Raw genomic sequence first — 21,587 nt, 5'->3', positions numbered from 1 at the left:
TAAAGTGATAAAAAGACAATCTGTTACCTGTACCGGTGTCTCACTCTCTCAAATAGCTTGGAGTATGCTATCAGAGCAAGGACTGAGGGCAGCAAGACTTATCCTTGACCTCAAGCCCAGGGACCACATCTCTCCTGCCCTAACAAGTCTTCACTGGCTCCCGGTGTCTTCACGGATTACAGCGAAATCCCTCTGTATCATCCACAAGACTGTCTGGTTCTGGGGACCACACTATCTGCAGCTCTCTCTTACTAAATATTCTCCCTCTAGACCTCTGCATTCCTCTGGCACCAACTCATTTTGTGTATAGAATTGCGCTAAACAGAGGGCAGGAGGTCGATCCCTTTCCTCAGCTGGCTCCATTCACTGGAACAGTCTCCCCCTCCCTCTTTGTCTTCAGTAGGACTGCCTTACATTTTGGAAGTTCCTCAAGACTTTCCTTTTTACCTCCTGCTTCCCACCGTCTCTTCTCTGCTAATCTCACTGTTGCTTGATTGGTGTCCATGGCCCTTATGCATACTTGGGGCCCTGACCTCCCACACCAAATCGCCCCCAGCTTCTGTCCATCCTCAACACTTGCCTCTGCACTTACTCTGTCCTGGAGGCTGGCACTTACCATACCTTGCACTTCACCTGTTGCTAAACCCATGAGCATGGGCAACCGAGCACCTACCCCCACCGCCCCCTCATTTCTGCACTTGCACGTTCTGAATACTCACAAGGCATAGACGGTTTGCCCTTTTTTCCTTACTCTGTATTTAATATTTTTATGTATTTTAATGTGTCTCATTCCCATGTCCCCACCATGTTGCCCTGTGGGCACCTGGAAACAGAATGTACTTGCTGTATAAGTGCCTAACAAGCGATCAATACATAAATAAATAAATCCCATAAACATCGCCAAAATAGTACAGAGAAAAAAATGCTATCATCAAGATACAAATGCTAAATAGTACACAGGGTTCAGGCCATGGATGGTACTGTTAAGAAAGGCACTGAAGGCAACGTTTCTCAGAAGCAGATTCAAGTGATATTTAGTTATCAGCTATAAGAAAGCACAAAAAGGAGATGGCTAGTTTCAGACGAAAAACAACAGTTTTCACATTTGTGTTGAGGGCCCTGATTCTAATGGCTGAAGATTTAGTGGCACCTCTTTCTTGCCCGCCTCCTGAATTGTCAGCCGCACATGCTACGTTACTATAGACTTCAGTGATGACATTTCTTCACCATTAAGAAAGTCAAACCATGATACATTTCTGGACATCTTTTTCTTAGCATGTCAGTTTATGGTACAAGAGAATCTTGAAATGTGTTGTGGTACCCAGCTTAGGTTAACCCACCATATTAGATGCAGATTGCGTTCTTATTTTCAAGACAGAGCATACCACTGTCTTCCATGACAAATCCTATTAATTCTACCTTTATTTTAAGACAGACAGTATATAATGGCTTCCCTCAAAGGTATACCACTATTTTTAAGGTGGTATTATCAAGGGCATGGGTTAAAAAAATAGTAGCGTTCCATATGAGGATTCAAGGATGTTTGCACCAGTCAAGACAAGGTAAGACAAGAATAAGAGTGGTGCTATTGTTCCTGAGGAAGTGCAACACGTGTATCAACCTATTTTACAAAGGGCAAGCTCTAGTACAGCTACAAATACAAAACAGAGCATTACATTTAGATTGATGGTTGATGATAAATGGTGCACCTCAAAAAATGCGCAATCTCTGTTTATGTCAGCAGCACTGAGAAATACAAAAAAGCATGTGATCCGCAACACAATTTTCTTTGGAAAAGGGCAAGTTATAGAATAATATTGGAAATAATTTTTTTTTTTAAATAATGCATTGCAATAAAGGCAGGTCTACCATGAGATGCCATAACAGCAGATGCCAATTTACAAATTTGGATCAAATTGGGCAGTTTAAATAACTGCCTGAGGACAAACATGAGGATTTCAAATTATTCTTCGGTTAGGCTAAGCAACTGTCAGCGTTATAACTATGCTCTTCACATAATCATATAGCTATTACCGGTATATGAATATAGGAGCCATTATTTATTTATTTGTTGGTCATTTTTAAGGCTCTTCTACAACAGGACAGTGTTTCAAAGCACCATTATGAAAACATATGCCTGATTTTGCATCATGCACACTGTAACAATAAGGACATGATTGTCAGGTAAGGACAAAGTCAGTGAATATGGCAAGGGAAATGTGCACAATATCACACAGTGAATAGCTTGAGTCAAACAACATACACACAGGAACCAAGACTCATGTATACTAAAACCCAGGAGTGCAAACAGAGTGTGACAACAATACAGATATATGTAAAGGGATGTGGGGTAAGCACTTAGAAACTCCTTATCACTGCAAGGAAAGTCAGCAAGCTCCTTACCCACAATTGCTATTACAGGTACTGACAGCGCTAAGCCAACGTAGAGGACAAGCAACAACAGGATCTGTGATCTAACACTCTTGATGGTATTGAATAAGGAACTTAAAAACAGTACTCACGAGGATGAGAAATACCACTTGAATGTCAGCAAGCCCATGAACCCTATTGATCAAACAGGGACCCCGAAAGGCTGTAAAAGCAATGGAAGGATAACTAACTACATAAGACTCAAGACAAGGGGCAAGTAGGAATAGTGATCACAGAATAGTGAGGAAACATAGGCATTCACACAGGAGCTAGCTACAACCGCACACCACACCTAATAATCAATGGGAAATATATGCAAAGGAGCAAAGGAAAACATGGAATGGATTCCAAGAGAAAGTAAAGGAACAGGAGCAGCGAAAACGAAATTACAAGGGCAAACTTCCCCCACCCATCCAAGGTAAAAGGCAGGGAGCTAATCTATAAAAAAGAAAGACTAAGGGATCAAGGTTTACAGCAGCAAAGGACAAAGTCAAAGAAATATAGAACACAGGCAAACTGGGCTGCACCAAAAGGGAAAGCACTGAGAAATGCTGACTGCAGACAGAGGAAGACAGAAAGGGAATCTGGGAAGCAGAAATCAATTAAGCACATAAATTCGAAATCCAGGGATAAGGAACAAGGAATGGAAACTAAGAACTAGGCTCACGGCTAAGAATCAGGAACAAGGGACCAGTCACAAACAGTAACACTGCATCAATGACCAGCGCTGGACTGAAGCAAATGGAGGCTTTTAAACCTGCTTAACGAGCACACGCCGCAGGTGTGCAGATTGCTGCACCTGCAGCCACAGGTGTTGCCTATCCTCCACCCAGCCTTGTCCTGCAAGGGTGGAGATGAAGCTGTGGGCCAGGCATTCTGGGAAGCATAGTCATTTGATTAAAGCAGCATATTGGCTGCCAAAAATCTGGAATGGATCCAGAAGGGAAGTAGCTTGGAAAATAAGGATTTAGCGCTCCCAATTCATCACAGCATTGTAGCATAAGGTTCGGAAGGAAAGTCCAGTAGGGAATAAACCCCAAATCATGCCCCCAAGTGGTGGGAACAGGAACGAAGGAAGCGAATCGTGACAATGATACAGTAACTGATTTAATGGAAGGAGAGTCCTTGTTCTACCTCCTGACAACCACTATCGAACTTCCTACCAAAACTCCCCTCATGCAGAAAAATGCCACCTAACCTTCATAAAACAACTAAAAACGTGGCTTGTCTATTAATAGTATCACAAGACAAGAACTCACACATTGGGGTTCATTCTGAGTTGGGCGGTAAGGGCTCTCGGGTTCCGGTATGGAGACCGGTACTGGTAAACCCTTACCACCCAATTCCGAGGTCCCTTAGCGGGAACTGCAAAGAACGTGTGGTCTGTCCACATGTCCTTTACGGGTCCTGCTAAGGGAGCAGGGCGCTGATTACGGGCCTGCTATTCGCGGGCCCGTAATTAGCACCTTCCCCATTCCCATTGAGCCCTATGGGGGCTCAAATGGAAATGGGGAATGGTTGGTTGAATGGGGACTTACCGGGTCCGCACAGGTCAGAATGTCCCGGTAAGTCCGCATTCAACCAGACCGGACACGGTATTGGAGGCAGCCATGGTGCTAACAGCACCATGGCTGCCTCCAATCTCGGAATGAGGCCCATTCTTATACAACTAATTTCCTCAACCTCGCCCCAGGGAAGCCACTGTTTAAACATTAGAAATTACCATAATAACTTCTGAATCCCGCTGACAAACCTATTGGAAATGGGGTCTCTTTGGTCCAACTCCCTGGAACCAAAATTACATTGACTGATTATCACTTTGAGCATCCAATGAACCACGTATTAACTTCAACAGCAGGGAAATATCACCTCACACCCAGATGGTGCTCATTGTATTATTCTATCCCCTTCACTGCTCGTACCCCTGTTTGTCTACTCCGCTCAAGAAATCAACTCCTTAATAAAATACCCAACTACCTTACACTACACACACATCCCCCCCAGATGCCTGTCGCAGGTCTGGCTGATATATCATGAACACTATGGAGCTATGACCAAGCTCCCATCTTTAGTCCCATTTCATTCCACCAAGTGAGTGGATAATCAGATCTTGGGCTTTCGATTTCTTATAATATATTTTCAAAGATCTCTGCCACAGCTATAGAAGTATACCATCCCACGGGATCACGGTCCTGCCAACCTGCACCCATCAACATCACAGGTTTAGCTTCTGCCTCTCCCACTAACACACTAACATACCCACCCTCTTTTCTTACAGATGCGTGCACAGTGATGCAAACAGAAGGGCAATATGAAAGATCATCTCACTTGTTTTTGATGGCGCTGAATTGTTTTTTGAAAATAGGGAGATTTACTATTAAACTGCAAAGCTTTTGGAATTACAGCTAAATCCTTTGCAGTCATTTTGCAAATGTGTCATACGCCAAGTACATTCAATCTACACCGAAAGCTTTGTGAGGTTTTTAAGGATTCATGGACACAACAAAGCAGCAGGGCAAGTACACGTCATATCCAAGAAGGAAGTTTACAAATCCTAGCGCCTGTTCTGCTTCTTTCTCAGATTGCACTAGAAATGGGAGGAAGGATCAAATATCATTTGCAAGTTTGAAAAGACTTTACCAAGTATTCCTGGACTCTCTTTGATGCCAGATGGGTTTCATCTTTCAATTCCCTATCTAGATCTGAGAGTCCCTCCATGTCATCAAACTGTGTCACTACAATGGATACAAGAGGTCAAATGATTAGGGGATTTGCAGGCAATGGTGCCAGTTCCTGGGGGAAAAAGCACAGGTTTTATGCTGGATTTTTGTACAATCCAGAAAAAAGATAAGGATAACAGAATGGTCATTGACCTTCATGGATTCAACCAGTTTATCCGAGAACAGAAATTGTGATGGCATCTCTGATGTTAAGTTCAATTCACCAAATACATTATTTTTAGGTTCAGTAGGCCTAAAAGATACCTGTTTTCTCAAACCTTTTGTCAGTTTCACAAAGAACCTCTAGATTCTCAATAGACAAGTAAAACGTTCAGTTCGAGGTGTCGCCATTCAGCCTACGTTTAACACAAAGGCCTTAAACAAACTTCTTTCAACAGTGATAGCTTATTTATATTTGAAGGGAATTCACTTATTACAATGTCTAGGTGATTGGTTGGTGATTGCTTCCTATCAAGAAATTATTTATTTCAGTCTGCAAAAGTAGTTTTTGATTGCCTATTTATTCTTGGCTTCTAATTGAACTATGAGAAATCATTACCCTACGCTAGACATAATTAGGTTTTTATTGGCTATTGCTTGGACACACGGCTAGAATGGCTTTCCACTTCAATGGAGGATTTGGAAAATGCAAGGCATGAATATTTTTCTACAGAAAAGAGATGTCAGTATGGCACTGAATTACCAGATATCTAAAGGAAATATTATTGCAAAATGTCTTAATTTATTTCCATATAAGGATATTAAGAGATTGCTGGGAGAAGGTCTACATGCATCTGAACAAATTCAGATTATATGTAAACATCAATTGCAATTTTACAATGGAGTGCTTAGATTGCATTATACCCCATTGAGAATCAATTTCTTGTTTCCAGTTGGTAATGCTAATGTTTAAGATATGGGGTGGTGAGTGCAGGGTTATGTCGCATGTTTTTTGAAAGCCCAGGTTTGTGTTGCCTCCGGGAAGCAATATTTCATTGGTCATCAGAGGTCTTTGGATATCAAATTGAGTTCAAGCGTATCGCGATTATTTTTGGCAGCAAAGAATCAAGGAATGGCCCGGAATGGCATTTGATTTTACTACCCCTTACTGAATGAATAAAGTTATGCCAGATTTTAATGAGTGGTTGTTGGAATATATTGACCGGTATTACTCGGAAAAACTATTATTAATAACTAAGGGTAGAGTTCAACGATTAAGTTGGACAAGCCCATTATGCAGAAATACAATGGTCTGTTGTTATTTATATGTAAGTTAATTTGTGAACAGCTCTGTTGATTTTGTTTTGTTTCAGTGGTTTCTAAAGTTTAGCATTTCTGTAGTGTTATTCTGGGTGAATCTGAAATAGAAAATGGAGAGAAAAACAAATAGAGTATGTTCAGCAATTGAGCATATTTGAATTCAGAGGATCAGTCCTCTCCATTTCCAATCCAATACTTCAGACATCTGATTAGCTTACTCACTTGCAACCTCCAGTGAGGAAACCTCTCCCAAACTGGTATCATTTTGCATTTTTATCTCTCAAACCACTGCTTTTCGGGTGGCACACACGACATTGTGAAAAAAGAGGGATCTTCAAACACTTTACAGGCTTCCTTTACTGTATTATAGATACAAGTGGTTTTACGAGCACAACCATCTTCAATCAGTCCACCAAAGATTCTATCAAAATGTTCATATTTCTCCAGCATGGGGTCTGGCATGGATTCACATGCTCATGAATATTCCCCGTCGTCAGGCTGGGAATCCTCGGTAAAGAAAAAACCAGTATCAGTTTCGTTTCTGATCTTTCTTTCGTAGTAATAACCAATCACTGGTCTCTGCGTCATACTGACCACAGCCAATGACTGCCCTCTACCTAAGCACCGCCTTTGGCAGCCATCTTCAGATTTTTACCGCACGTTCATGTGTTGAGATCCTCGTGATATTGCTCTCGAGCGTTAGTGCTATTTTTTTCACGTTTTTTCTCAAAAATTTCGTTTTTTTCCGGTCAAAAGAGCCTCAAGCTCCACCGACTCTCCATCCGATCAACGGGGACCCGTGTCGGATTCGTCTGCGCCCCTCAAGGGTGAAGATTTCGTCGAGCTACGTTTTGGAGGACTCCAGAAGCTTCTCAGGCCCGGACATGGACCAGGAGAAGGGAAGCTCGACGCCCGGAAAGCTGTTCAGGGTCTGCCCTGGATGCCAGCTGCAGAACATCTTTAAGGAGGACGAACACTCCTTTTGTCTCTACTGCTTACATGAGGACAAGACGCACGTGGAGAAGGACTGTGCGTTTTGCGGCAATATGTCGGAGCGGACCATGAAGGACCGCCACCAACGCCTCGCCAACTGGCTGGAAGGGAAGAGCCCGTCAGGCGAGAAGAAGAGGAAGAAATCCGAGCGGTCTTCTAAGACCTTTGAGGACGCCCCGGCGATGGGGGTCCAACACAAGGCCAAGCACCGCGAGTCCGCTGGCACCGGGAGCGCCGAACGGTCGGGCTCTACGGGCGCCAGGCAGGGCGCACCCTCCCCGGCACCTTCAGCCACGAGCCAACGCTCTGGGTCGGGTAAGAGGAAGGGCGAGCACCCGGCGAAGCTCCTGGAGAGGCCCCGGTCGAGCTCGAAGGCCCCATCGGAGGGGGAGCGAGGCAGTGTCCCCCCCCTCAAGGATAAGGCGGTGAGCGCACCTAAGGTGGTGAAGGCCTTAATCCATCCGGCCAAGCCCTCTATCGATACTGTCGCGGCGGCCCTGGCTCAGCCTGTGGAGGCTACACCAGTGGTGGCGACCTCGGGGCTCAGAGTCTCCCTGCCACCTCAGAGGGCGTCCTCTTTTGTGCCCATCGATAGGACCCCCGTGAAATCCCCGGCGGGGAAGAAAAAGGGGGGGCAGGGCGTCGTCGTAGATTCGGCTTCAACCTCGGAGGAAGAGCTGATCGAGGTCTTAAGCCACGGCCTTGGCGTGGATGAAGACCGGCCCGTCGGGATGGATGCCGACGCAGGTGACGACGACATTGTCGAGGGTGCCGACGGGGCCCCTGATCGCCCGTCGGATTCCCCTCTGCCAGCGCCGCAAGACAACTCGGCGGCCATTTTGTTGGCTATACAGTCCTTATGCTCAGAGATAAGGACGAGACTACCGTTGCCGACGGAGGAACCTCTCCCGTCGGGGGATCCTGAACCGGGACCTTCTGGTGTTCCCCCGCCCAAGAAAAGAAGGATTCACCCTCCACCTCCTTTTCAGCCGTCGCGATCCGTCCAGCCCTCCTCCCCGTCCACCCGAGGGGATGATATGGGGACTGACACGGCAGCGACGGGTACGGACGACGAGGTATACGACGAGGATCTCCCGTCGTCACCTCCCACCAGGGCTTCTCCGCCCGACGAGATTGGATCGTTCCACTCCATGATCGCCAGGGCTTCCGAGCTTTTCCAACTCTGCCCTGAGGAGAAGAAAAAGGAAGGATTCCTTTATCAACGGCGCGAGGCCAAGAGGAAGACGGTCCTCGCGGTGCCTCTACTGGACGACATTTGGGATGAGGGCCTCGCCCGCCTCAAGAACCCTTCCACGACGCCAGCTAGAAGAGACCGGTACGAGAAGAAGTACCGGGTCCCGGACGCGGCCCCCCTGTGCCTCCGGGCGCAGCCTACCCCGAACTCCGTCGTCTCCGCGGCGGCCAGGAAGAAAGCGGGGCGGGGTGCGGCCTCCACATCGACTTCCCCACCGGACGGCGAGGGAAAGAAATTGGACGCTATGGGACGCAGGGTCATCTCGTCTGCAGCGACGACGATTAAAGCGGCCAACGCCTTGGCTATCGTGGCCCGCTACGACAGGGAGCTATGGTACAAACTGGCTCCCCTGCTGGACTTCCTACCGGACGACAAGAGGGCGGATGCCCTGGAGATCCTACAGGAAGGTGAGGTGGCGTCGGACCATGCCATCACTATTGCGACGGACATCGCCGACACTGGGTTTCGCCAGTTGGGCAACGGCGTGTGCCTTAGGCGGCGTGGATGGCTCAAGTCTACGGACTTCCGTCAAGACGTACAGACCAGAGTCCTGGACATGCCGTTCGATGGGAACAACCTGTTTGGGAAAACAGTGGACGATTCCCTTCAGGCCATTAAAGCGGACACTGAGACGGCCCGGGCCCTTGGGGTTCTACAGCAACGACGGACGCCCTTTCGGAGCAGCGGAGGCAAGGGCGCCTCCAAAGGTTCCGGCGGCGGTTTCTCCACCTACCGTCAAGCGGCCCGCTCGTCGTCTCAGGAGGCCTACAGAGGACGAGGAAAGTCTGGCGGACCCCGCCGTCGTCGCCAAGGAGGTCAAGGCGGCAAAGCCTCATCGAAACAGGATTGAACCGGCCGTGGGGTCGGGCCCCCACCGAAGCACCCCGGTGGGAGGCCGGCTGGCGAGCTTCGTCAGCGTGTGGGAGTCCATCTCCACCGACCGTTGGGTGCTGGACGCCTTAGCCCGGGGCCACGCGCTCGAGTTTCAAAGAAGGTGCCCGCGCGTCCCCCCCGTGGCCAGGAAAGAGCTTCACGTCCCTCAGCTTCTCCTGGAGGTAAAGGCGATGCTCAGGAAGGGCGCCATCGAACTCGTCCCAAAGAGGCTTCGGGGCTCCGGAGTTTACTCGAGATACTTCCTCGTGAAGAAGAAGACGGGAGGATGGCGCCCCATCCTAGACCTGTGACGTCTGAACAAGTTCATCAAGGCGCAGAAGTTCCGGATGGTCACCCTCCAGCACGTCCTGGGTCAGCTGGAGGAAGGAGACTTCCTGTCGTCGTTGGATTTGGAGGATGCCTACTTCCATATTCCCATCCTAAAGGGGCACCGAAAATTCCTCAGGTTTGTGGTCCAAGGGCGTCACTACCAGTTCAAAGCCCTCCCCTTCGGACTATGGTCGGCACCCAGGGTATTTACCAAGTGCCTTGCACCGGTGGCGGCGCAGCTGCGCCGCGAGGGGATCCACGTCTACCCCTACCTAGACGACTGGCTCATCCGAGCCAAGACGAGGGAGCTTGCCGTGGAGCACACGGCAAGGACCGTCCAACTTCTCACGGACCTGGGATTCTCCGTGAACTACGCCAAGTCCCAACTGGTACCCGCGCAAAAAGCACTGTTTCTGGGAGCGAAGCTCGACACAGTGTCCCTTCTGGCCTCCCCGTCGGAGGAAAGGACCAGGTCCATCCTGGGCAAGGTACAGCGGATGTTGGTTTCCGACGCGGCCAAGGTGAGGTCCATCAAGTCCCTCCTCGGAATGATGTCCTCTTGCATCTACCTCATTCCCATGTGCAGGCTCCGGATGCGCCCGTTACAGGAGTTCCTGGACGCGCGCTGGATCCAAACGACGGGCGGCTTCGAGGAGAGGATCACACTCGACAAGAGTTTCCGCCGAGCGGTCCGGTGGTGGGGCACCCGCGCGCATCTGACGGCGGGCATGGACTTCCAGACCCCAGACCACCAGGAGACAGTGACCACGGATGCCTCCCTGGAAGGGTGGGGAGCGCACACCGAAAATCTGCACGCGAGAGTCCTTTGGCTCCCGACGGAGAAGTCCCTCCATATCAACGTCCTGGAGCTCCGTGCAGTGTTCTGGGCCCTCAGGTCCTTCCTTCCGTCCCTCAAGGGCAAGGTGGTGAGGATCTTCACCGACAACACCACCACCATGTTTTACATCAGGAAACAGGGCGGAACCAGGTCCCCAGCACTGTCCAAGGAGGCGCAGGACCTGTGGCATTGGGCCGTCGCCCAAAGGATGTTTCTGGTGCCGTTTCATCTGGCAGGGATAAAAAACACCATCGCCGACTCACTCAGCAGGGAGCTGCGCTCGTGCCACGAGTGGGAACTACGGCAGGATCTAGTGGATCGCCCCTTCCGACGGTGGGGCACACCCCAGATCGACCTGTTTGCGACGGCGACGAACTCCAAGTGCCGGAGGTTCGCCAGCAGGTTTCCCCAGGCGAGGAGCATGGGCGATGCTTTTTCGTTCCCCTGGGAGGGCCTGTTCCTCTACGCGTTCCCTCCTTTGCCACTGCTAATCCGGCTCGTCAACCAGCTCAAGAGGTCACGGTGCAGGATGATCCTCGTCGCACCGGTGTGGCCGAGGCAGATATGGTTCCCGGACCTTCTGGACTTATCAGCGTCCCCGCCAATCAAGCTGTCGGTGGACGCGGATCTACTCTCTAGGGAAGGAGGCGCCATCCTCCACCACGACCCGAAATCGCTGAACTTGCAGGCCTGGCTCCTGCAGCGCTAGAGTTTGGAGGATACGACATACCGGCCGACTGCAGAGAGGTTCTTGCAAAGGCCAGGGCGTCCTCGACTCTTAAATGCTACGGACACAAATGGAAGAGGTTCTCTGTCTGGTGCCACGCACAGAAGATTAACCCTCTACGGATTACGGCTCCCCAGGTACTGCCGTACCTGCTGACGCTGGCCAAAGCTGGACTGGCACACGCGTCCATCAAGATTCATCTTGCTGCGATCTCCCGATACACCAGAACCACGGGCCGGACATCCTTGTGGTCTCATCTTCTGGTGAAAGAGTTCATGAAGGGACTGTTCAGATCGTTCCCGCCGGTGAAGGCTCCGGCCCCGGCGTGGGAGCTCAACGTGGTGCTGACCAAGCTCATGGGACCTCCGTTCGAGCCTCTGCACTCGGCCCCGTTGAAGTTTCTGTCGTGGAAAACAGCGTTTCTTGTGGCCATCACCTCCGCACGACGGGTGGGAGAGATCCAAGGCCCTGTACTTGACTTTTCACGACACGAGGGTAGTGCTCAGGACACACCCCTCCTTCATGCCCAAGGTACCGTCGGACTTCCATCTCAACGAACCCTTGGTGTTGCCTGTGTTCTTCCCGTCGCCTTCGTTGCCGGCTGAGAGGACTTTGCACTCGCTGGATGTGGCTAGAGCGCTGAAGTTCTACGTGGACCGCACGAAGTGTTTTCGGAAGACGTCACAACTCTTTGTGAATTTTGGACCTGTCAATCAGGGGAAGGCTCTCTCGAAGGCTTCCATTTCCAGATGGCTCTCCGGCTGTATCATGTACTGTCATCGGTTGGCAAACCGACCGCTGCCTGGCCGTCCGAGAGCCCATTCCACCAGAGCGATCGCAGCCACCACGGCGTTCCTTTCTGGTGTGCCCCTGCTGGACATATGCAGGGCTGCTACGTGGAGGTCGACGCACACCTTCACGAAATTCTACTGCGTCGATCGGGATTCCAGGGAGGAGTCCAGGATCGGCCAAGCAGTGCTGCGCAACCTGTTCGCCTGAGGTGAGCCTGGTGAGGAGGTAAGATGCTTAATGTTGGGTGTGATGTAATGCTTAATGTTGAGCCTTTGCCACCTCCCGTGGTTGTGCATGTGTGTACTGCTATGTATTCTTTATTCATGAGCATGTGAATCCATGCCAGACCCCATGCTGGTTAAGGAACAAGTTACTTACCTGTAACTGTTGTTCTCCAGCATGGGTCTGGCATGGATTCACATGCGAACCCTCCCGCCTACTCCTCTGCGGCTCTTCACTTGGTCATACTGCCACTTCACGTGCTTCCAAATCTGAAGATGGCTGCCAGAGGCGGTGCTTAGGTAGAGGGCAGTCATTGGCTGTGGTCAGTATGACGCAGAGACCAGTGATTGGTTATTACTACGAAAGACAGATCAGAAACGAAACTGATACTGGTTTTTTCTTTACCGAGGATTCCCAGCCTGACGACGGGGAATATTCATGAGCATGTGAATCCATGCCAGACCCATGCTGGAGAACAACAGTTACAGGTAAGTAACTTGTTCCTTATCAGGAAATAAACTCGTCATGATTTATTTAGAAACATCTAGTAATAGAGAATGCTGAATCATTTTAATTTTAAACGTGTGCATTGACAGAACTCAGACTCTGTTAAAGACAGCAAGACTTTCTCAGACATTTGGAGTCTTGCATACAACTTTTGTCGCATGCAAGGTTGTTCAGAAAACAATTTGTCATATATTGGGAGGGTATAAAAATGTCCTTCTTCTACGTCCTACTTTGTTGGCTTTCCAAGAGCTTGTTCAAAAAGACATCATTTGTAAAGCGGCCACATTTATTTTCAAACCGTACTTTATTTCAGGAGCTGACACATATTTGGGCAGGCAGTTTTGTGGAATATGTTTAGCTACATTAGATAAAGTTTTAAACTACCTCTCATTATGTATGTTTGGGAATCATCCCATTAAAGGCAAACATCACACGTAAGAATGTAAAGGATGCACACTGTGGTAACTATTGTTCTCCTGGTAATAGGTTCCCACCCTTGGCTCTCATCCCTTGTTTACATTAGTACGTCCCCAGTCGCACAGATATCAGGAATGGAGAGGTGAAGGCAACAGACACGTGATGGTCGTGGCCAAATACAAGCCACTTGCCATAGCCACATGTTGCTTCCCATGTCAATTTAATTGTTCAGCTACAAGGTTTCTGTGGTGTTGGCTCCAATGTCACACACATTCCAAGATGTATGAGGAAATGGAGACCTTGGACATGGAGATGTAGTGGATAAGATAAGGCCTCTTCCCAAGGGCTCCTCTTGTCATCAGCCTCAGGTTGCATCAAATAAGACAATCAGACACAGACTGGTGATAAACCAAGCTTCTTGTATAAGATAGCAAATATACAGCATACAGAGACATTATGAGTAGAGAGGCAGAGAATACAAAAGGACATGCTTCCTGGCAGTCAGCACACGCTCTCCTGGCCCCCCGCTGAGTGCCGGTTTATATAGCATATCACAGGCAAACACTAATATGTTTCAGTGCTTTCACAATGGGGGGTGTTACTTGGCACAATATTGCAGACATTTTGCAAGAACTGTCGATATCTCACTTGTGACCATGTAACGCAGCCGTGAGGGGACATCACAACAGTGAGTAACATTTACATAGCAGACCAGCTGTGATGGAACACCTATATTTTGCAAGATGTAAGTTTTGCTACTAAATGTCTACGGTTATATTTTATTACTGAGGATTCCCAGTGTGACTCTTTCAAACAAACATGTGAATCCATGAACGATAACAATGCTGGAGAACTACACTTAAAGGTAAGTATCTTATTTGTATACAGTGTATTTACTCTTGAATGGTTATTGCATTGTTACCATTTCTTGAGACAACCCCATCCCCTAATCCACTCCCTTTCTGTCTATTTTATAACAAGATCATTTGAAAGGATGGAGTTACAGGAAGCCAATGGGCAAAAAAGGGGTGGCTCCCAGGGACCCAGCTCCCAACGTTTGCTGCCGACACATGACATCCTCCTAATTATAGGGGAAGGAGGTCTATTAACTTACCAGTAGAACAGCCCCTTCATTGAGTCACCTGAGTCTTCTTTTGTAGAGAAAGCACTTCTTTTGAAGGAAAATCGCAACAGAGCTGTGCTTTGGCATGCCTGGGTAATGCTTCTCCTATCATTATAGTCAACCTGCTGAAGGTCTCCACTGAGCTTGTAGAGCAATCCATCAGCTTTGCATGTGTCCCACCTTAACCGCCTGAAAGGATTGAAGAACGTCCAGTCATCATGTCTCTGTTGGCAGTCTTGTTATTGACGTCTACGTCATAGTTAATGAACCCCAAACCATATTCTTCGATTACACCACCCATCATCAGCTGATGCTCTGCCATTCATGGTTCTGAAGAAGAACCTCATTACAGTCAGAGATCACCTTCCTGACACCATTGAGGAAGATAATCCATTCCCTCAATTATTTTTCCAATCAAGGCCACATTGGGCCCTTGGAGAAAAATAGTGGAAGCACATGACCACTGCTTCCCTTCATTGCAGAACAATATTCTGCCGTGGGAACCCCAGATCTTGTATGTTTACTAGAACCTTTTGTAGCCCCTCAGATGCCACAACCTAGGGCACACAGTAGCCTCTAACCAACTTTACTGAAATGTCTAAACAGCAGATGGATGAGGCAGATGCATATCATTTTCAAAATAATATTTATGTAGCAGGTGATGGAGGGATAATGTGGTAGCACACATGACATAAATACCCATTATCATCACTGGAAAGATCAGATAGGTCCCAATAAAGCTCCCACCTCTACAGGATCTAAGGCATTCCCGGACAATGCCGTCTCTTTGCTGAATGTGATGGCCAGGAGAGCTGAGAGGTTTGTTTTCCATTCCATGAAGAGAGACAGATAATACATGTTTCCTATTTACTCTGATGGTGGAACAAGCTAATGCATTGGTAATGGCCCTGTGCCACTGCCCTACTACATTTAGAAAGTGTCAAATTAACAGGGCATTCATTAGGGAGTTTCTCAACTTATACTTTCATGGCCAGATCAGACAATGCTTTTACTCTGTCGGATCGAACAACCAAAGGTATAAACTTTAGTTTCTGCATCATCCAGGAGAGGGTCTACAAACCCAATACTAAAACACTCTGGGGCTCATATTCTATTAAAATATAATTTGCGGCGGGGACCCGTTACATTTACACTGTAATGTAAGCGTGTCCCCGCCACCAAATCTTTGTCATTTGCATGGCGTGGTTCAAATGTAAAAGGCAAACAGCGGCATACAAGCGTGGCAAGTAGTGCTCACAATTGAAATGAAACACTCTCCGACATGCAAGCAGTGTTTCCAATTGAAAGTAAACCCTCCCCGACAGGCTCGCATGTCAGGGAGAGTTTAATGGCATGAAGCGTGTACATTGGATCCCTGTGGGGTCCGCCTGCTCTATCTTGGGGCACATAGTTGGCGGACGACATAGGGATCTCCAGCATTTGTGCCGGCATAAAATCCCATGCCGGCACAAATGCTAGAGCATCTGTATGGTGGACAGGAAAGGAGCGTCGGAGACGCAAGTTGCGTTCCGCCCTTCCTCTCCACCATACAAATGAATGAAAATGAGCCTTGGTGTGAATGCAAGGTGTAAAAGCCTTACTTAAGGCGTACACGCCGTGAATTCACGTCATGGCTCCATGGAGCATGAGCCCCTTAATATTTCCTCTTGGAGAGAGCGATAAAGTAGGCGAATTTGGAAAATAGTTTTCCACCCCACACTGGTAGATAGCAAATTCGCAAGCAGTATTAACCATATATGAAATACAGTTGTGGTAGAAGATGTTTATTTTTTTTATTTAGTCTTTTTATTAGAACTTGTCTGAGCACAGCATTAAACCAAACTTAACCGACACAGCTTTGTACACAAATGCTGGGCCGCTTTAACCCACATCGCACCCAAAATGATAAAACCTCCCCCTTCCACTCAAAACCTTAAAGAGTTTAATTGAACTTATGGAAGAATCACAGCAAAGTTATTGCTCAATGATAAGTACAATCTCTAAGGGTCTCAGGGACATGAGATGGGGTAGAGGTGAGAGAAGGCTGGAAAGGTGGAAAACAGACAAAGGGCAATATCACCAAACAGCTTTTAACACCGAAGGCTCAGAAGTATCAGAGTCCCCCTCACAACCCAACCCTGCCTCCTCGATATAGCCCCATTGCAATCTCCATAGCCCGACCCCCACCAACTAGACCCTAGTGACCGTCGGCCAACTCTCAGCAAAATAGCAGACCAAAATAGGCCGTCTTCATAGGCTCACTCTATCTGTGAATACCCAGCAGGAAGGCTGGAGCCGCCACTTTCCGTGCATGCGGAAACTCCTTGTCCTGCCCGACCTTCATCGGGAACCCAGGGAGGCAAGGCCTCCCAATTTCAACAGTTCTTTCTTAGTCTCATGTAAGGCATTCTTCCCCTGCAGAGTTTAGGGCTTAAAGTAAGATGTGAGCATAACTAAGTACCTCGTGCATGATCACATCCCTCAACACAGCAGCACATAGTACAAACATCAAAGTGCCCCCTGATTTGCCATCCACAGCCACCCCCTGGCAGAGTGTATATATATTTGCTGAATACCAGTCCCCCTTCAGCCATATAATATGATAGGTTATTTATAATGCACTTAATACCCAGAGGTTTCTAAGCATGCACCCGGGGATCGAACCTGCATTGCTCCTTGTCATCTTGCTTCCAAGGTGAGCACGTCGCCATGTCATCTTGCTTCCAAGGCGAGCATGTTGCCACTGAGCTATCCTCCGAGTCCGGAGAGGATACGATGAGTTTGAGGACAGGTCCATGACCCAAAGGGGAGCCCCCCCTCTTCGGCAGGACCTCAGCAGAGTGTGCTCACATTTCATGCAGCCAACCCTTTCAGCATGTACATAAACAACCTGGTTAGCAGCATGTCCTTTTGTGTTAGATGAGCCACTGGGTCCTAAAAAATCCTCCCTGCCATCTTTTCTTTTTCTTTTTTCTCTGCTATATTGCCAAGCGAGCCATTTGGGCGCGGCACTTTACTCTGCAACCAGGGCAGAGATACTCACCAAAAATAAACTAGTGGAGGTGTGAGACATGGTGGGTTTTATAGCTGGGCACCAACACAATATCTTCTGGTCAGTGTTGGACCAGCTTCAGCACTGCGAATCATCTTCATTGAGATGCACCGCCGCTGTAGCGGGACTGTATCTGCCAGAATGCATCGCACTCAGAGTCGTTCGGGGGTCAGTGGATGGCTGCCATGCCTCATTCGCCCGATTAGTAACTCTGTCCCTTCTCCGCAAGCCCATACAGCATCCCTGTCTTTCAACGGCACCAGGATGAGCAGGAGTTGGTCCAAGATGTGGAGATCCTAGACGGATCCCATGAGGGAGGCTGCCAGTACTGGTCTCTGCGACCTCTGTCCCCAGGCTGTTCTCCTACTGCTGGATAAGCAAGCAGATGCTAGATTAGGACTGTTGAATTGACGCCAATAGAGGTTCGGTTTATTCCATTGATAGAGGATTCAGAACGAAATAGAATGGATCTGTTTCCTTCGGTCTGACTAAATAAATCCCTGTTCAAGGAATGCGCCACTTTCGTAAAGTGCACCTATTGCGTACAACCCGCGCACAAACCTGAATTGCGCAATATCGGCATTCTCCATCGTTCTAAACACACCAAAACCACATATTTAATCCAAATGCATTTGCTTGGGGCTGAAAAAGGTGCAACATCTCCATCACCACCTTTTTCTGCTTCACATTGATGTGCAATGAGGGGGCGTGACCTCAGACTCGGATGGTCAAACATCTGCCCTCAACATTAAAGAATAGGAGAATGCACCAACAAACAAGCGAGGAAAGCACAGGACATTGCAAATACAAGAAGTCTGCAACATTGCAATGAAATAAGCGAAAATTGTAAGCACTACCTGTTGTGACCCCTATCTGTGAAGGTATGGAAAAGTAAATTTCTGCCTTTAAAGGAACACTCCATTGCACTGGAGTAGCAACACAAATGCATCCATCCATCGACAATGTTAGGATCACCAGGCAGGAGGCCCCACGCTCATTAATGTGACCTTTCAAGAAGTAAGAGAAGTGCTGGGCGCATTTTAATGCAAGCTAAAGGACACAATGAGCTCATGTTCTTCAATGACATTACATGAATGGGAGGCGTGAAAGCCTTGGGTAAGGCTGTAACGCCTTCCATTCATGCCACGCCACATATATAATCATTTGTATGGCAGAGAGGATGCCATACAATGCCCCATCATTCGCACCAGCATGGACTTGAATGCCCGTGCAAATGCCGGAGATCCCTATGGGGTCCCCCCATAAAGCCGGCAGACCCCATGGGGATCTGTTGTACATGACAGGCAGCATGTACAATTACAATTAAATGCTGCGTGACATGCTGGCACCATCATTCGGTTTGCTGGTATAAGCACAGCTAAAATAACAAACCTATAGAGCGGCCCATAGAAACCAAACATATTCTTTAGCCCTCTGAAGCTCTCTCTTTGCAACATTGTATGATGTTGTTACATTTAATGAGGTGCCATCAAACATTTTCTAATGAATCCCAGTAAATGCAAATAAAAGCTCAAGATTTGATCATTTGACGCAGATCGTACAAAAATTATTTCAACCAAAAATGTATTCAATTCATTATAAAGTAAATTGTGGAAAAACATATCGAGCCAATATGTATGTAAGAATACTATAAAATCATTTGTACATGTAGGGGGAAGGCCACATCATCACAACATCCAGCAAATCGCTTTTAACACAAATAATTCACAACATAGCAATTTAAAACTGAAGCATTCTATCCCAGCCAATGACATATCTTTGCAAAAGTGTGTTGTGTCTTGTACTCATGTATTATGTCATTCTGCAGGACAACTGGTGCTTTGAATTATGGAACCTGTATTTCATTAAGAAGGAGCTGGAGAGGATGGTCAGCATTGCTGGAGGAAAACTGAGACCAATTATCCAGAAAGTGACGTCAGAGCTGTTCCTGTTCGAAGAGTGCAAATTCACCGTAGGTGGCAGTAAAGACCAACTTACCTTCTCGTATGGCAATGACAGCCATGCTCCTATTAGAGGAATGCTATGGCGAGTGGTTATTCTCATCGTCACTAGCGCATTTGTAAATGGCAATATACTGTTTGTAATTATGTAAATGAAATCCCAGACCAGCACTCATTTTGGCTCCTTTGGGCAGCCGTTTTAAAACCAATCTTTGCCACTTGCAAGTGTTACAAAGTAACAGCAGTAGATTGATGATTGGAACGCTGACATTGCTCAGCTGAGCAAACATTTTGTCCGAAAATAATCACACGCCAAATTGTACATTGAGTAAACGTTATAGCTGCGAATGAAATAGCTGCATAAGGGTATTAAAAGCTCTACCTCAACACATTGGTCGGCGCCGTTGTTACCATGCTGCCACATTACGAGTCCTGCTCGCGGGTGCCGCTCTGCACGCCTGGTCTGACCTGACGGGCTGGGCGGCACCCGCGAGCATAACTCGTGATTGCACCGGCACCGTTATAAACGGTGCCGGTGCAACCATGCTCCCCACCCCCATTCTGCCCTATAGTGCAGAATGGGGATCGGGAGCCCGGCCACACCGGTACCCGCGAATGTGCAATTACTGGCCCATTCAACTCATAAGGTGCCGGTAATGGCCCATTCGTGGGAGCTGGTGCCGGTAGCGAGTTTGGCGGTAGCCGTGCCCTTATTAAGGGCACGGTTACCGCCAAACTCGTAATGCGGCCCATTGTGTATATGCATGTATATATGCATGTATGTATGTGTGTGTGCATGTGTGAGTGAGTGAGAGAGAGAGATCATTTATGCAGGTTATTTCTGTTTCCTCGAGCCTCATCGACTATGTCAGGTGAATCATTCATTCGCTCTGTACATGGACTGCCAACTTGCCCACTCTTTTCATAGATTGTCAAACAAATGTAAGAGGGGTCACTCTGTCCACATTGCTGGCCAAGTGTATACAAACTGACATAAGGAGGGTATGATGCAGGAGGTCCAAGGTCAATGGGCCTCATTACGACCCAGGCGGTAAGGGGTTTACGGCGCCGTAAACAGCGCCGACCCTTACCGCCTGAGTACGAGGTCCCTTAGCGCCATGGCGAATTTAACACCTGCTTTTAGCAGGTGTTAAAATCCATGGCGCTAAGGGACCATGGAGTTAATTACGCCACCGTAATTTACGGTGGCGTAATTAACACCTTCCCCACTCCCATTATGCCCTATGGGGCAAAAATGGGAATGGGGAAGGGTAAATGGGGATTGGGGACTTACCGCCCCGCCAAGGTCGGAATGGGGCGGTAAGTCCGCCAACCACCATGGCAAAGTCACGGCCCAGGCGGTAACTTACCGCCTGGGTCATAATGAGGCCCAATGTCCTTTGTTGTTTGACACAGGAACACTCTGGTGAGCCGGCAGCAGAGGTAACTGCGGGTATCCCGAGGACAGAGACCCCCGGCATCCACACCATTGGGGCACTCAAGGAACACTCAGGGCAGAACACTCTGGGAACATTTCATCTAAGGGCACGAGGCAGCCAAGGTTCCATTCAAGCTCAGGCACGCCAGCCAGACGGTCCTAAGTCAGTAGAGGAAGAGCCGCCGCGGAAGAACAGGTGCGTTTGTGTGTGTTTTATGTGTGCGTGAGTGGATGTATGTGTCTGCGTGGCTATGTGGGGGGAGTATGCGTGCGTTGTGGCGGGAAGGGGGTGGCGGGTGAGAAAATGGGGAGTTTTAGGGGGTTAAACCCCCCCCTCCCGCCCCGATTAACAAGAGACTCAGCAGGACTGGGTGGGGAGGGGGGGGGCAGTATGTGCTATTTCAGCATTTTAAAGCCAACACAAAAACGGCCCAAAACAGGACACGACACATCTTGCTTCTTTACGTTGAAAAAAAAGAAAGAAGACACAGCATGAATGAAACACAGTGCCATGTGCAAGAGAGACAAGCAATCTGTTAATACTGCTGGTTCACAGTACATACTACCAATGATATCGTTTACAGGGACAGTGCCCTCTTCATGCGGAAGGTACACTAGTCGACCTAGTTTGTGTCCTGTGAACAAGGAG

General features: G+C 48.2%; 1 protein-coding gene across 8 annotated transcripts in view; it reads left to right on the top strand.

Annotated features, from left to right (window-relative positions):
- The window catches only part of FLT3LG (fms related receptor tyrosine kinase 3 ligand), a 619,298-nt gene that overhangs the window by 424,571 nt on the left and 173,140 nt on the right, over positions 1-21,587 (top strand). For all 8 annotated transcript variants that reach the window (XR_011260435.1, XM_069606286.1, XM_069606316.1 and 5 more), the window contains one exon: positions 19,368-19,511. Coding sequence is in view for 7 of the 8 variants with exons in the window: in XM_069606286.1 (XP_069462387.1) it covers positions 19,368-19,511 (144 nt within the window). In the remaining variant the exon portion in view is untranslated. The remainder of the gene's footprint in view (positions 1-19,367; positions 19,512-21,587) is intronic.

This window comes from Ambystoma mexicanum, chromosome 1p (genome assembly GCF_040938575.1).
Source record: "Ambystoma mexicanum isolate Mex_15411 chromosome 1p, UKY_AmexF1_1, whole genome shotgun sequence".
Lineage (NCBI taxonomy): Eukaryota > Metazoa > Chordata > Amphibia > Caudata > Ambystomatidae > Ambystoma > Ambystoma mexicanum.
Note: the sequence above shows the minus strand (reverse complement) of the source record. Positions and strands in the feature narration are given on the sequence as shown.